The 17,405-nt window shown below is 42.8% G+C and overlaps 1 protein-coding gene across 5 annotated transcripts in view; it reads left to right on the top strand.

Moving 5' to 3' along the window:
* LOC110521773 (tensin-3) overlaps positions 1 to 13,542 on the top strand; it is a 68,516-nt gene extending 54,974 nt beyond the window's left edge. For 3 of the 5 annotated variants that reach the window (XM_036968974.2, XM_090231941.1, XM_090231942.1), the window contains 9 exons: positions 5,230 to 5,316; positions 5,712 to 5,843; positions 6,241 to 6,339; positions 6,619 to 6,696; positions 6,815 to 6,880; positions 7,097 to 7,265; positions 10,577 to 10,645; positions 10,725 to 10,754; positions 11,223 to 13,542. In XM_036968974.2, the coding sequence (XP_036824869.2) occupies positions 5,230 to 5,316; positions 5,712 to 5,843; positions 6,241 to 6,339; positions 6,619 to 6,696; positions 6,815 to 6,880; positions 7,097 to 7,265; positions 10,577 to 10,645; positions 10,725 to 10,754; positions 11,223 to 11,364 (872 nt within the window). In that variant the 3' untranslated portion in view covers positions 11,365 to 13,542. The remainder of the gene's footprint in view (positions 1 to 5,229; positions 5,317 to 5,711; positions 5,844 to 6,240; positions 6,340 to 6,618; positions 6,697 to 6,814; positions 6,881 to 7,096; positions 7,266 to 10,576; positions 10,646 to 10,724; positions 10,755 to 11,222) is intronic. The other 2 variants (XM_036968977.2, XM_090231943.1) reach the window with 1 other exon arrangement.
* Positions 13,543 to 17,405: the final 3,863 nt, after the last annotated feature.

Raw genomic sequence — 17,405 nt, 5'->3', positions numbered from 1 at the left:
AATCCAGGATGTACATGCCAGGCAGTGTCTGAGAAGGGACAGAAAAATTGCAAAAGACTACAGCCATGCTGCTGTCCAGCAGGCGGTACCAGTGCATCAAGGCTCAGACCAACAGACTCATATACAGCTTCTATCCCCTGGCTATAAGACTGTTAAATGGCTAACAACTACTGCTCTCCTTCTCCCACAGACTACCCACACTGACTCTATGCCCATCCACAGGACTCCACCCACTCAGACATATACACCTTCACTGTCTTACTTACACACACAGTGGTGTGGTGGACATTGCTTATACTCTCTTCTTAATCCCGATTGATACTTATCAAAGTAGTGCTTTGGAGGTATATGCCGTATCAATTAATTGGGCTGATGGAACAGATAGGAATGTTTATATTAAAATGCAGATCAACTATTATTTCTTCACATTTTAGGCACAGCAAAATACACAAGGCAGTAGGCCTATGTGTGAATGTTGCAACATGCCATTTGCGGGAAACCACTCTTCTAAAATGCACACCGCACATGGGAGCGGTTTGGTGGACAGAGATGGAAATATCAGTTCGAAAAAAGGGGGGGGATTTAAAGATGCAACAACTATCATGGGTTGCTAATATGATTAGGATAAAGCCTTCGGCTGCTAGACAATGAAAGAAAGCTGAAAGAAAACCGATAGAACAGGAGAATGCATAAGAGTTAGTCTTTATAAAAAATAATTGCCCAAACAAAAGGTCAGAATTTGTCAATAGGCTACTTTGAAACAAGGTAAGACATGCCTCAAATAATGAAGGATTCAAACTATTAAGGAACAGGAAAAATATAGCAACGCTAATTATAGGCTTAACTGTCTTTAGGTAGACGGAAATGCTTTCCCAAAAACCTTCTCTATTAAATGTTAAATAGCTAAGTATATATAGCTAAGTGTATATATACCCACCTGTTAGGTATATACCTACCTGTCATAATGATATCATGAGCATTGGTGTCAATCCAGTGCCTATTGCAATGTAAACTCCATCTCATGTGTAACAGAAACACTGTTAATCAGACAATAGTGCTAACAGCCTGCACACTTGAATTAAAGGGTAACTACTCTCAAAAACCTACATTTCTTAGATTTTTCCAGACCTCAAAAGTGGTCTCCTGATGTGGATTAAGCATTGTTTTGGACGAAAACCTGAAAAAATGTGTAGCCCTACTATTAGCCTACTGCACAGTACAACTTAGGTAGCCTGAATGTGAAAGACCAATTTGGGATTTTATTATTTAGGTCATTCAGAGTGTCACTGTTTCTCATAGAATCTTTCACACAGGGCGCCTTTCCTTAGCTTGGATGGCCGTTTGGAAACATTTTGGCAAAATTTGAGTATACCCACTTCTCCAGGCACCACATGCTCACTTACACACTCATTATTGACGCCATACACTTACACCCAATGGCACACACGACCTCACAACTACACTGCTTCTAAAATGATTATTGATTAGATGTATTACTATCATTACGCTGCTGTTAATTGATTATTGATTGCCATTATCATTAGTATCTATTTATTTCTCCTGCTATTACTCCTATTTACATGTCACTATATATACAAAAGTATGTGGACACAACTTCAAATTAGTGGATTCAGCTATTTCATTTGCTGACAGGTGTATAAAATTAAGCACACTGCCATGCAATCTCCATAGACAAACCTTGGCTGAAGAATTGCCTTTCTGAAGAGCTCGGTGACTTTCAACGTGGCACCGTCAAAGGATTCCAACAAGTCAGTTAGTAAAATTTCTGCCCTACTAGAGCTGCCCCAGGCAACTGTAAGGGCTGTTATTGTGAAGTGGAAACGTCTAGTTGCAACAACGCCTCACCAGAGAAGTGGTAGGCCACATAAGATCACAGACCGGGACCGCCGAGTGCTGAAAAGTGTAGCGCGTAAAAATCATCCGTCCTCTGTTACTGGCTTTGGTTTTCCATTTATGTTTTGAGGATGGACTTTAGCACGTATAGCTTGTTAACACGTAGGGTGCACTGATTGGTGTCACCTCGTCAGTCCGTGTGTGTTACACGTGTGCTGGTTGCCAACTCATTACTGGGAAGGTGTTTGACCTGTGTTGACCCAGGTGCTATTTAGGCGTGGCTGGCCCAGTGCTCCAGTGGAGCTTGAGAGATGTTGGGGAGAGCTACACCTCACCTCATCTGTGGTGCGATTTCGAGCTCAACCTGTTTGTGTTTTGGTGTTTCCCCTGTTTGTTTGGCTCCATCTTTTAACTCCCTATCCTAAGTTGTTGTGGGTTTTTCTTTTAGTTTGTCTTTTTGGAGGCAAACCTAGTGGGCATCCATGGTGGGTGTCTTTTAGAACCTCTTACTAGTGGCTTTTCCAACTTTCAGTGGGCACCCACATGGGTGCTTTTCAGAACCCCTTTTGAACCCCTTTCTGTTTTGTTTGGTTGTCAGTGATTTTCTTTGTTATTTCCCTTTGTTGTGAGAGACATTTTGAGTTTGTCTTGTGGAAACGTAACAAAATGGGGGTTCGTCCGGGATCTAGTGTCCCATGAGTATGGTATTTGCTCTAATCACCTACTCTGAAGCTTTGCTTTGCCCAGATATTTGAGTGTTCAGAATACACTTTTGGGTAGAGTTTCCGTCACTGATTGGTGGAAATATTTTAAAAAGTTTCATAAACACACAGGGTAATAAAAAAAGCCAATGGGCCTTAAGTTGGAAACATTTGTGGAAAATCCTACATGGGAGATAAATGTACAAAGGCGAATCTGCTCGTCACTGCAAAGCATTATGACATCAAGGTGGTGTCTGGCCATCCAAAATCAGCAGTCAAAGAGTTGATCGGTGCTGCTCTGCTGGAGGAGGAAATCCTTACGTAGAGGGATGTTGGTGAAAAGGGTCCTGTGGGTAGTAGGTCAATTCCCATAGACTTGCAACTGAGGGAGATAGAACTAATGGCAAAATCGGAACAACAGAAATTAGAGGTGGAGCACAGGGAAAGACCAGATGAGCATGCAGACAGACTAGAACAAGAAGAGCGTCAACATTCCTAAAATGGCCGCGAGATATTTGGTCACAGCTGAGATGAGATGGTTTGAGATGGTTTGGGATGAGCTGGACTACAGAGTGAAGGAAAGGCAGCCAATAAGTGCTCAGCATATGTGGAAACTCCTTCAAGACTGTTGGAAAAGTATTCTAGGTGAAGCTGGTTTAGAGAATGACAAGAGTGTGCAAAGCTCATCAAGGCAAAGGGTGGCTGATTTGAAGAATATATTTTGATTTGTTTAACACCATTTTGGTTACTACATGATTCCACATGTTTACTCATAGTTCTTATGTCTAAACTATATTTTTTACAATGTGGAAAATAGTAAAAATAAATAAAAACCCTGGAATGAGTAGGTGTGTCCAAACTTTTGACTGGTACTCATCTATATGAGAATGCTATTAATTGGCTACAGTTTAGCATTCAACACCATAGTGCCCTCAAAGCTCATCACTAAGCTAAGGACCCTGGGACTAAACACCTCCCTCTGCAACTGGCTCCTGGACTTCCTGACGTGCCGCCCCCAGGTGGTAAGGGTAGGTAACAACACATTCGCCACGCTGATCCTCAACCAGGTGTGCGTGCTCAGTACTATCCTGTACTGCCTGTTCACTCATGACTGCACGGCCAGGCACGACTTCAACACCATCATTTGTTGATGACACAACAGTGGTAGGCCTGATCACCAACAATGATGAGACAGCCCATAGAGAGGAGCTCAACGTGATCAAGACAAAGGAGATGATTGTGGACTATAGGAAAAGGAGGACTGAGCAGGTTGACAGCTTCAAGTTCCTTGGCGTCCACATCACCAACAAACTAACATGGTCCAAGCACACCAAGACAGTCGTGAAGAGGGCACAACAAAACCTATTCCCCCTCAGGAGACTGAAAAGATTTGGCATGGGTCCTCAGATCCTCAAAAGGTTTTACAGCTGCAACATTGAGAGCATCCTGACGGGTTGCATCACTGTCTGGTATGGCAACTGCTCGGTATGGCAACTGCCCTAAAAATTGTCAAAGACTTCAGCCACCCTAGTCATAGAGTGTTCTCTCTGCTACCACATGGCAAGCAGTACCGGAGTGCCAAGTCTAGGTGGAAGAGGCTTCTAAACAGCTTCTACCCCCAAGCCATAAGACTCCTGAACATCTAATCAAATGGCTACCCAGACTATTTGCATCCCCCCCCCCCCCACACACACACACACACACACTTCTACGCTGCTGCTACTCTATGTTATTATCTATGCACAGTCACTTTAATAACTGTACCTGCATGTACATATTTCTTCAATTACCTTGACACCGGTGCCCCCGCCCATTGACTCTGTACCGGTACCCCCTGTATATATCCCCGCTATTGTTATTTTACTGCTGCTCTTTAATGATTTGTTATTTTTATCTGACCTTTTTTTAGGTATTTTCTTAAAACTGCATTGTTGGTTAAGGGCTTGTAAGTAAATATTTAACTGGAAGGCTGTTGTATTCGGCGCATGAGACAAATAAAATGTGCTTTGATTTGTTTCACTCTATATATTACCATTACTATATAACCATAAGTATTTCTGCTACCAGTCACTTTTCAGGCCTGTTTCCATGTACATCTTCCAATCACGCATACACGGACACTCTGGCCCACACCCACACCCACACATTTACATTTGCAATCACACATTCACCACCACACAGACATCAACCCACCACTTCTGCCGCAGCCATACTGTTTAATATTATTATCATTATTATTATCATTTAGCTTCCTACCAGTCACTTTCTCCTAATCACTGCCTACATGTACATATCTACTTCAAATACTCCACTATCCCTCCCTATTGTACATTTGGTGCTGGTATTGACCCTGTATATACAGTAGCTGACATTTATCTGAAATGTAGTTGTTTTTTTGCAAGTTAAGCATTTCAATGTACTTGTGCATGTGAAAAATTAAACCTCATTACACAGTCTGTCCCATGTTGTAAACATGTATAGACAGCTATACGTTGACTCTCACTCGTACATTAAAAGACAGTGGCATGCCTGAATTCACACTCAATCATACTGTCGTACACGATGTTCACTGTGTCTCAAAAAATATGTTTATATGCTATAGTGCTCTATTTCTCTCTTTCTCTCTCTTCACACCAAGTGGCTGTCTCTGTCTGTGTGTTGTGTTGTGTTGCAGACCCGTTTTCCAGTAAGCAGGACAATGTGAAGTTTGTTCAGGACACTTCCAAATTCTGGTACAAGCCTGACATCTCCAGAGATCAAGGTAAATATTGTTTCCGGAAATTAGACGGGTGCTGCAAGAACTCTTTCTCTCTTTGTGTGTGTGTGTTTGTGTGTGTGTGTGTGTGTGTGTGTGTGTGTGTGTGTGTGTGTGTGTGTGTGTGTGTGTGTGTGTGTGTGTGTGTGTGTGTGTGTGTGTGTGTGTGTGTGTGTTGCCTTTGATATTTTCTTTTCACACTGTGCTTTCCAGCATAGTTCCAGCCATTATGCTAGATGTGCATTACACATTGTGCAACCAGGCCAGAGCAGCACATTTCGGCTCTGCTTGGCTCTGTTTGTCTCAGTAGTCTGAAAAGGGCATCACAGTTGCTACTGACTATGACATGGGTGTTGTGACTGTGTTAAACTTTGTTTTTTGACTCCTGTGGTGCTCTGTAGCCATCGGTGTGCTGAAGGACAAAGAACCTGGATCCTTCATCGTCAGGGACAGTCACTCATTCCGCGGAGCCTACGGATTGGCTATGAAGGTGGCCACACCCCCTCCCTCTGTCCTGACACAGAGCAAGAAAGGTGGGTGTGATAGGCCACAAATTACTGCATTTCAAATGGCATGCTATTCTCTATAAAGTGCACTTCATTTGACCAGAGCCCTATGGGAATAGGATGCCATTTGGGACGCAAACTCAGAGAGGTCCATAAGTTCCAACATGGTCTCATTCGAATATGTCATAACATTTTACTATTGTAGTTATATGTCACTTCTGACTTTCTTCTAATGAGATATTTCTGTCAGTCCAGGGCGGTGTAGAGTGAAGTTGCCGCTAGATGCTGATCCTGTGTCATTTTAGCATTTTTTTCCACAAATATTTAAGGTTAGGATTAGGGTAGGGGAAGCTGATCCTCGATCTGTACCTAGGGCACTTGCCATTTCCCCAATCCTCTCTGATGTCACTTCCTATCTCCATAGTGGGTGGCGACCTATCCAATGAACTGGTTAGGCACTTCCTGATTGAGTGCACACAGAAAGGGGTGCAGCTTAAGGGCTGTCCCAATGAACCCTACTTTGGTGAGGACATATTCATGTGTGTTGTGCTATGTGCCTACGTATGCGTGTTCTGTTCTGTTCTTTTATGGTGTTTTGTGTTGGGTTCTATGCATATGTGTACTGTGTGGGTGCATATGTTCAGTTTTGTGAAGTATTACAATGTATTCCTCTGGTGGACATACTCAGTAGTGCAGCTAAACAGGTCCACAAAATCTGGTCCCAAAAATATTTTTGATTGACCAATGACTAGATGGAAAGGTATATTGAAGCATCTGAGACAGTGTATTCTGTTCCTCACAGGAAGTCTGACTGCGTTGGTCTGTCAACATTCCATTACCCCTTTGGCCCTGCCCTGTAAACTCATCATCCCCGAAAGAGGTAAGAATGTGTGTGTGTGTGTGTGTGTGTGTGTCTTTCCTTGTGTTTTTATAAATACAATTATATCAGTTCCAACTAAACTTCCCTTTTCTTCCTGTGTTGTCAAACCCTCTGGAAGAGACAAGGGATCCCTCAACACAGTCAGTAACCAACTCTGCTGCTGAGCTACTCAAACAGGGAGCAGGTACTTTATAGTCTCAGCTCTCCTCTTCTCTGACATTGTGTGTGTGTTTGTGTGTGTGTCATCTTTCATTGTGTAAAATGTATGCTTCTCCGTGTAGTTCATGGGCTCAGTAGAGCTGCAGTCTCTGACTGGGTACCAGTCTGTATGTGTGTTACAGTGTATAACGTGTGTGTGTGTGTGTTACAATGTGTAACTGGTGTGTGTCTCTCTCCCTAGCTTGCAGTGTGTGGTTCTTGGGCTCAGTAGAGCTGGAGTCTTTGACAGGGTACCAGGCTGTACAGAAGGCAGCCAGTCTGACTCTGGCCATGGACCCTCCTCCAACCTCCACTGTGGTTAATTTCAAAGTCTCAACACAGGGCATCACTCTCACCGACAATCAGAGGAAGTGAGTCATACGCACACTTGCATGATCACACATGCACGCGGCATGCCATGCATTCATGTGAGCACACACACACACACACACACACGCTTGAGCATGCATACGTATGCATGCACACACATATAAAATAAAGAACCTCCTACAAAATAAGGGTATGGTATTGTTCCCTGGGGAACAAATATACCCAAATACAGATAATGTGCCTTCAGAGGTACAGATAATGATAACACATGGTATTGTTCGTTACCCTTTTGGTACATGTGCGGATAAAGAGTACGAGGGTCCATTTTTGTACCCAATATTTTGAATATTAAGATACAATCGTCACACTCTAGTTCTCAACGTACGTTGAAGGTACATTCCGGTTTCCCAATACGTTGCAGAAAAGCAATGTATTGAACGAAGGTACATATTTGTACCCACCATAAGGCGCAATGATTAATTCATGACACCTAAAAGGAACTAACGGCTCTGTCACTGGGGTGGTACATTAAAAAAGGCACATTTGTGCCGTCTTCATTATCATAAGTGGCGTAAAGTACTTAAGTCGTTTTTGGGGGTATCTGTACTTTACTATTTATAATTTTGTCTACTTTTACTTCACTACATTCCAAAAGAAAATAATGTTATTTTAACTCAAATCAAATGTTATTGGTCACATACACGTGTTTAGCAGATGTTATTGCGGGATTAGCAAAATGCTTGAACCCCATACATTTTCCCTGACACCCAAAGGTACTCGTTGCATTTTGAATGCTTAGCAGGACAGGAAAATGGTCAAATTCATGCACTTATCAAGAGAACATCCCTACTGCCTCTGATCTGGCAGACTCACTAAACACACATGCTTTGTTTGTAAATATGTCTGTGTTGGAGCGTGCCCCTGGCACTCCCAGAAATAAAAGAAAATGGTGCCGTCTGGTTTGCTTAATATGAGGTATTTGAAATTATTTATACTTTTACTTTTGATAATTAAGGAAATGTTAGCAATTACATTTACTTTTGATACATAAGTATATTTAAAACCAAATACTTTTAGACTTTTACTCAGTAGTATTTTACTGGTTGACTTTCACCAGCAGCATACCACCCTGCATACCACTGCTGCCTTGCTTCTGAAGCTAAGCAGGGTTGGCCCTGGTCAGTCCCTGAATGATAGACCAGATTCTGCTGGAAGTGGTGTAGGAGGCAGTCTTTCCTCTGGTCTAAAAAATATCCCAATTCCCCAGGGCAGTGATTCCCTGTATAGGGTGCCGTCTTTTGGATGGGACGTTAAACGGGTGTCCTGACTCTCTGGGGTCATTAAAGGCCCAGAGAGGCACTTATCGGGTACTTTTTCCACCACTGATTATCATATTTCCTTGCAGTTCCCCCATGGGTTCAAGTCCAAACTCTTGCTGGGCCACTCAAGGACATTCAGAGACTTGTCCCAAAGCCACTTCTGCGTTGTCTTGGCTGTGTGCTTAGGGTTGAAGTCCTGTTGGAAGGTGAACTTTCATCTCAGTCTGAGGTCCTGAGAGCTCCGGAGCAGGTTTTCATCAAGGATCTCTCTGTACTTTGCTCTGTTCATCTTCCTTTGATCCTTACTAGTCTCCCAGTCCCTGCTCATGAAAAACATATCCACAGCATGATGCTGCCACCCCCATGCTTATGGTTCTAGTTTCCTCCAGACGTGATGCTTGGTATTCAGGCCTAAGAGTTCAATCTTGGTTTCATCAGACCAGAGAATCCTGTTTCACATGGTCTGAGCGTCTTTAGGTGTCTTTTGACAAACTCCAAGCGGGCTGTCATGTGCCTTTTACTGAGGAGTTTATTCTGTCTGGCCACTCCACCATAAAGGCCTGATTGATGGAGTGCTGCAGAAATGGTTGTCCTTCTGGAAGGTTCTCCTATCGCTACAGAGGAACTCCGGAGCTCTGTCATAGTGACCATTGGGTTCTTGGTTACCTCCCTGGCCGTGGCCCTTCTCCCCCGATTGCTCAGTTTGGCCAGGCGGCCAGCTCTAGGAAAAGTCTTGGTGGTTCCAAACTTATTCCATTTAAGAATGATTGCGGCCATTGTGTTCTTGGGGACCTTCAATGCTGCAGACATTTTCTTGGTACCCTTCCCCAGATCTGTGCCTTGACACAATCCTGTCTCGGAGCTCTACAGGCAATTCCTTTGACCTCATGGCTAGTTTTTTTCTCTGACAATCAATGTCAACTGTGGGACCTTATATAGACAGGTGTGTGCCTTTCCAAATCATGTCCAATCAATGGAATTTCCCACAGGTGGACTCCAATCAAGTTGCAGAAACATCTCAAGGATGATTTAATGGAAACAGTGTACACCTGAGCTCAATTTTGATTCTCATAGCAAAGGGTCTGAATACTTATGTAAATAAGGTATTTCAATTTTTTCTTTTTAATACATTCACACAAAAAAATTATTAAAACCTGTTTTCACTTTTCATTATGGGCTATTTTTATTTATTCCATTTTAGAATAAGGCTGTAAAGTAGCAAAATGTCGAAAAAGTCAATGGGTCTGAATACTTTCCAAATGCAATGTATCTCACGAGGCCTTATTGTGAGGCCTAATTTTACCCTAATACAGTATGCCACAGAGACTTTGAATACCGTATGTTAAAATGTAAATGTGACTAACTTTCCAGTTGTATGTGCTGCATGTAATATATCGTGTTGTGAAAGAGCTGCAAATCCTGGACCCGTACAAATCAGCTGGGCTAGACAATCTGGACCCTCTCTTTCTAATATGATCCGCCGCCATTGTTGCAACCCCTATTACCAATCTGTTCAACATCTATTTCGTTTCGTCCGAGATCCCTAAAGATTGGAAAGCTGCCGCGGTCATCCCCCTCTTCATCCCCATATTGTTTTTATTTACTTTGCTGCTCTTTTGCACACCAATATCACTACTTACACACCATCATCTGATCATCATCATCTGCTCATCTATCACTCCAGTGTTAATCTGCTAAATTGTAATTACTTTGCTACTATGGCCTATTTATTGCATTTTGCACACACTGTGTATATAGACTCTTTTTTTTCTACTGTGTTATTGACTGTACGCTTGTTAATTCCATGTGCAACTCTGTGTTGTTGTTTCTGTCGCACTGCTTTGCTTTATCTTGGCCAGATCGCAGTTGTAAATGAGAACTTGTTCTCAACTAGCTCACCTGCTTAAATAAAGGTGAAATAAAAAAATAAAAAATAAAACATCTAAACCTTTTTTCCGACAGTATATTTACGACAGATATTGTATACCTACACTACAGTGTACTCACCCCTCACTGTCTCTCTCTGTCTGTAGGCTGTTCTTCAGGAGACACTACACCGTCAATACCGTCCTTTTCTGTGCCCTTGACCCACAGGACCGCAAGTGAGTACTGTGCACTCCTGTGTGGGTGTGTGTGTCTCAGATAATCATGCACGGCAACTAACTATTCTCTCCTCACAAGGTGGACAAGAGATGGCTGCTCCTCTGCTAAGTAAGTCATTCCCTCACTTCAGCGCCTGTCATTATTTTTCTCTCTCTTATGCACTGTCTTCCTCTCGATCCCCCTTTCTCATTGTGTCTCACATGCTGTCTTTCTATCTTTACAAATCTCTCTCTATCCCACAATAACTTGTATTTTCTGAAGTATTTGCTGAATAGCAAGAGGAAATGTTTTGCAATCAAAACAATAGTTTATTTTTTGAAGAATTCAGGAAGGTCCCTCTCCATTTTGGCCCATATGTTTCTGTTGTATTCCTAGTGAATATGACCCTCGATTCTCCTGTTTGGCTGTTGAAGCTGAAGGCTTACTGAGCTTCTCTGCTGTTTCTCCTCCTGTCAGGATCTTTGGTTTTGTCCCATGTTTCTGTTGTATTGCTAGTGAATATGACCCTCAATTCTCCTGTTTGGCTGTTGAAGCTGAAGGCTTACTGAGCTTCTCTGCTGTTTCTCCTCCTGTCAGGATCTTTGGTTTTGTGGCGAGGAAGTCGATGAGTGGGACGGAGAATGTGTGTCACCTGTTTGCTGAACACGACCCCGAACAACCTGCCAGTGCCATCGTCAACTTCGTCTCCAAGGTGATGATTGGATCACTGAAGAAATAAGACTTGGACACACACACAGACACACACTCACACACCACACACACACACACACACACTCACACACCACAGACATACAGTTAGTCCTGCTGGTACATACTGCACTTAAATGCCGATGTAGAGAAGACTAATGTGTTGCATTATGGCAAACTACCAGCAGAGGGGAGCACAGTAGCAACATCTTTACCCTGCCACCAGGGTTGTAGGGTGACATTTCACCTTGACGCTGGTCAGATTTTGCATTTCCCCCATTTATGGTTAAGATTAGGTGAGGGGAAATCTGAACTGATCATAGATCTGTTCCTAGAGGAAACTTGACCCTGAAGTGCACGAGGACTTAATCTTCTCAAGAAAACCAATGCTTATATTAACGAAGTCTGCTTATCAGATGAGGCTGATGGGCAGAGACCATTGTGATGGCTGGAATGTACGGTATCAAACACATGGTCCCGCCCTCCTATATTGACGCCCACCAGCCACCACTGATATTTATGTATATGATCTGGATGTCATTGTAAAGGGAGGGAATCTGTCATGTATGTTAGTATTTTTAGGACATTTTTTCCAACAACTTTATTTGTTTAACTGTAATCTATATGATATTACCCTATAATCACACAGCATTACTAGTCTGGCTTTACATGCCATGCCGAGTAAAAGGCTTTCAACAATGAATAGGGTCACTTTCAATCACTTCAGCGAATCCTTTTGAACTCATATCATCAGTGAAACATAGGATACTCTACAATCCCGTGCTTGACTTGGGCCGGAACACACCAATATAAACTGTACCTACACCCAAAAGGATTTCAGTCAAGCACTGCTACAATCGACTGGGTTTGTTTAGCATCAACTTAATAGTTAAGCCCCACCATGGAGTAGCACCATATCATAGAGTTTAAGATTAAAGCTAGAGCACTGATGTCTTAGACAAATCAGACCACGCTGATCGGTTAAAATTAGCGAGTGACCGTTCTATTGCATATGACAACAGAGTATCGTCTGCTATTTTTTATTCATCTCCTGACAATACTACATGTTGAATCGTCTCCGTTCGTCGACACCCAGCAGGCATCTTCTGCGTACAGCCCACGTTTGTTATATTAGACAAAAGCCTATATCTGGTGTCCCTTTCAACAGATATTAACAGATTTTAAAAGATGTGGGTTTTATACATTGGCTGAAATATTTATAATTGATGTGCATCTGTTTTTATAAATACTTATGTCTTTGAACACATAATTGTCTGTATATTTAACATGATGCATTATGTTTGAAAGATGAATAACTCTGAGGAGATATGAAACAGTGCAACATATTGTTGTAAGGGGTACTATGATTACTGTCTTGTTCTTGACAATGACATGGTGTAGCACTGGTAACTGTGTGAGGAACAGTAGTGTACCTCTGGTCAAACGTAGTGCACTATATTGGAAATAAGCTCCCATTTGGGATGTACACCGAAGTCTCTTCCTTGTCGTATTGTTGGAGAGTCGATGGGCTCAGGGAACTGTTTTCCATACTCACATGTTTCTGTGATCCGTGTCTCCTACCTCTGTGTTTTCCTGAGTTCTCTGGCCCAAGAGCATAACTTGAGTACTCTATTGCACATGAGGTTGGTGGCACCTTTTAATTGGGGACGACGGGCTACTGGTAATGGCTGGAGTGGAATTGTATCAAACACATCCAACACATGGTTTCCATGTGTCTGACGCCATTCTGTTTACTTCATTCCAGCCATTACCGCAAGGCTGTCCTCCCCTCAGCAGCCTCCACTGCTCTATTTTAAGAATTTGTAAATTCATGTTACTTCACTCACATATGGAAAATAGAACTATAACTCATATATTACATTCCTACTTTTGTCATTTAGGCTACAGCCACATAGATATGTTGTGTCCAAAACTTCCGGATTGAGCAAATGCTTTTGCATTTTCCGTTGATTATTGTCAGACAAAAACTGCACAAGTCGTCTTGTCTTTTTACACATGCAACTTGTCCTAAGATAGTTTCATTGAGTTAAACCTTTGATGGACAAAAACAGAAAACTGATGAATGCATATAAGGTTTCATCTGCGCTCATGCATCTCTGTGTGGCCGCAGCCATATGAAAATGTCAATTAGAGTATTTTTCCAGTAGATGGCACAGATCAATCACAAAATAAACAATTGTAGGATGTCGTTTCTGTGTGTGTGGTACAGTATTTGTATAACTGTCAGTGCGTGGGTCTTTGACTTAGCCTTCAGGAGAGGAATGCCAGTCTGACCAATTCTGCTATTTTGTGTTTCCGCCATCGTTTCCTATGACCGAAAAGAGCTTCTTGGACATCAGAACAGCAATCACTAACCTCGATTTTGATGATGATTTCCACTTCAACGAGTCGGCAGCGCAAGACATAATGCTGACCCGGACCAGCCCTTAATCCCTGAGATTTGGGAAAAGAGAAAGTGAGGCCGACACGCGGGCACCCTGACGAAACTACATAAATAAACCACCTCCACCCTCTGTTCTATTGGCGAACATACAATCACGAGTTCCGTTGGAGACGATCCTATCAACGGGACCTGAAGAACTGTAATACCTTGTGTTTCTTAGAGTCCTGGTGGAACAAGAACATGGATAATATACAGTGCCTTTCGGAAAGTATTCAGACCCCTTGACTTTTTCCACCCCAAAATTACATCACAGCCTTATTCTAAAATCGTATTTTTTTTTAAACACACAATAACCCATAAAGACACAGCGAAAACATGTTGTTTTTTTTTGCTAATGTATTAAAAACACAAACAGAAAAACCTTATTTACATAAGTATTCAGACTCTTTGCTCTGAGACACGAACAATTTAGTTCAGGTGCATCCTGTTTCCAACTTTCCAAAACTGGAAAGTTAGTCACATTTACATTTTAACATACGGTATTCAAAGTCTCTGTGGCATACTGCATTAGGGTAAAATTAGGCCTCACAATAAGGCCTTGTGAGATACATTGCATTTGGAAAGTATTCAGACCCATTGACTTTTTTGAAAAAAATGTACGTTACAGCCTTATTCTAAAATGGAATAAATAAAAATAGCCCATAATGAAAAGTGAAAACAGGTTTTTAGATTTTGTTTTGTGAATGTATTAAAAATAAAAAATTGAAAAACCTTATTTACATAAGTATTCAGACCCTTTGCTATGAGAATCAAAGTTGAGCTCCATTAAATCATCCTTGAGATGTTTCTACAACTTGATTGGAGTCCACCCGTGGGAAATTCCATTGATTGAACATGATTTGGAAAGGCACACACCTGTCTATATAAGGTCCCACAGTTGACAGTACATGTCAGAGCAAAAACTAAGCCATGAGGTCAAAGGAATTGTCCGTAGAGCTACGAGACAGGATTGTGTCAAGGCACAGATCTGGGGAAGGGTACCAAAAAATGTCCGCAGTGCTGAAGGTCCTCAAGAACACAGTGACCACCATCATTCTTAAACGGAAGATGATTGGAACCACCAAGACTCTTCCTAGAGCTGGCCGCCCGGCCAAACTGAGCAATCAGGGGAGAAGGGCCTTGGTCAGGGAGGGGACCAAGAACCCGATGGTCACTCTGACAGAGCTCTAGAGTTCCATTGTGGAGATGGGAGAAGCTACCAGAAGGACAACCGTCTCTGCATCACTCCACCAATCAGGCCTTTATGGTAGAGTGGCTAGACGGAATTCACTCCTCAGTAAAAGGCACATTACAGCCCGCTTGGAGTTTGCCAAAAGACTTCTAAAGACTTCTAAAGACTCTCAGACCATGAGAACAAGATTCTCTGGTCTGATGAAGATTGAACACTTTGGCCTGAATGCCAAGTGCCACGTCTGGAGGAAACCTGGCACCATCCCTATGGTGAAGCATGGTGGTGTAGCACATTGCTGTTGGGGTGTATTTCAGGCGAAGGTTCACCTTCCAACAGGACAATAACCCTAAGCACACAGCCAAGACAACGCAGGAGTGGCTTCGGGATAGGTCTCAATGTCCTTGAGGGGCCCAGCCAGATCCCGGACTTGAACCCAATTAAACATCTCTGGAGAGACTTGAAAATAGCTGTGCAGCAAACCTCTCCATTCAAGAGAAGAATGAGAGAATCTCCCCAAAAGCTTGTAGCGTCATACCCAAGTAGACTCTAGACTGTAATCACTGCCAAAAGTGAACAACAAATTACTGAATACTTAGGTTACCTTGGAGCTCTTGGGTACAGAAACAATGGTGATCAGGTTGAACATTTTTAGGATTACACTGGGACAAGGATAGATTGAAAATGTATTTGAAGACCCATGCCAGCTGGTCTGTGAATGCTTTGAGAAAGTGTCCTGGTATTCCATCTGGCCTGGCAGCCTTATGATTGTTAACCTGTTTCATCGTTTTGCTCACATATGCAACGGAGAGCGAGATCACACAATCATCCGGAAAAACAGTCTGTCTTTATAGCCAGACCTCTCACATGACCCAGCTCCTCTGTCAGCTCAGTGTAGGCCAACTCCAGGTTCGAACTGCACAGGAGGAACAATAGTTGATAATCTTTCAATGTTTGGGTTGCGTTCCAAATGGAACCCTATTCCTTAGACGGGGTGTCAGTGTAGACATCTTTGATAGTTACTGGTGCCTATGTCCGCAATAATTCACACTAACTAGACTGCCACAACCTAAATCTATTTCGGTCCCCTACGATGTAGGGGATTTCAGTCCCCTTGCCCTCGCATTCAGGTGCTACACAAACAAACCACTTACTATTCTCCTTTCCATCTTTCCTGAAAAACAACGCTTACGATTTCTAGAGTAGTCCTCCAGTACCTTAAAGTTTCACTCTTTCTGTTCTGAAAAATGTTAGCGTGGTCTTCTATCAGATTGCGCCATGTGACCAACTCCTATGAATAGCCAACTTCTAAGGTAACATGGCATGAAAACACTCATACAATGGGAGTTGACAAGACAGCATAATCGGATCTGGCACCAGGCTAGCCAAATGTTGATTCTCTGCCAGCCAATGTTCACCTGCCGGTCATGTGTATCGGTTAGTGTGTGTCCTGTTACCCTGCCTTATCATATTGTGCTCACCTGGGCAGTGAGGGTGTGTCCTGTTACCCTGCCTTATCATATTGTGCTCACCTGGGCGGTGAGGGTGTGTCCTGTTACCCTGCCTTATCATATTGGGCTCACCTGGGCGGTGAGGGTGTGTCCTGTGATGGTGTATTTGTCACTCGGCCCTTTCTGCAGCCTCGGGAGCATGTTGTCCAGTCTTTCCAGTCCCTGCCTGTCCTTGTCACCTTGGGGACAGCATCTGCACCGTGGGGACAGCGACCACATGAAGGTCTGAGAGCCGACAGTCCACCACACTCTCCTACAGTCAGAGAGAAAACGAGATAAAGACTTGAGCATCGCCCTCTTTAACGTATACTGTATATCTATGAATTGTCAAGGACACTACAACAGTCTGCTGCAACCAGCCTCATCCTACTGGACTCTGAAGTCAAATGTCTACTGTTCACTGATGATCTGGCGCTTCCGTTCCCAACCAAAGAGGGCCTGCAGCAGCACCTACTGTAGATCTTCTGCACAGATTCTGTCAGACTTGGGCCCTGACAGTGAATCTCAGTAAGACAAAAAATATTGGTGTTCCAAAAATGGTCCAGTAGCCAAAACAACAAATACAAATTCTATCTCGACACTGTTGCCCTTTGTAAACTAAGAGACAAGGCAAGAAGGGCCTTCTATTCCATCAAAAGGAACATAAAACTCAACATCCTGATTAGGATCTGGCTACAAACTTCAATCAGTTATCAAACTCATTGCCCTCTATCATTGTGATGTCTGGGGTCCCCTCACCAACCAAGCATTCACTAAATGGGACAAACACCCAATTGAGACTCAATGATGGGGAAGCTGAGGTACACATCCTAACCTCTTGCGTAATGTATGACCACATTGGAGAGACATATTTCCCCCTGATCACACAGACCCACAAAGAATTTGAAAACAAATCAAACATTGATAAACTTCCTTATCTATTAGGTGAA

Source organism: Oncorhynchus mykiss, chromosome 4, assembly GCF_057628025.1.
Source record: "Oncorhynchus mykiss isolate SJ-2025 chromosome 4, ASM5762802v1, whole genome shotgun sequence".
Classification (NCBI taxonomy): Eukaryota; Metazoa; Chordata; class Actinopteri; order Salmoniformes; family Salmonidae; genus Oncorhynchus; species Oncorhynchus mykiss.
This window is presented reverse-complemented; position numbering and strand designations above follow the sequence as displayed.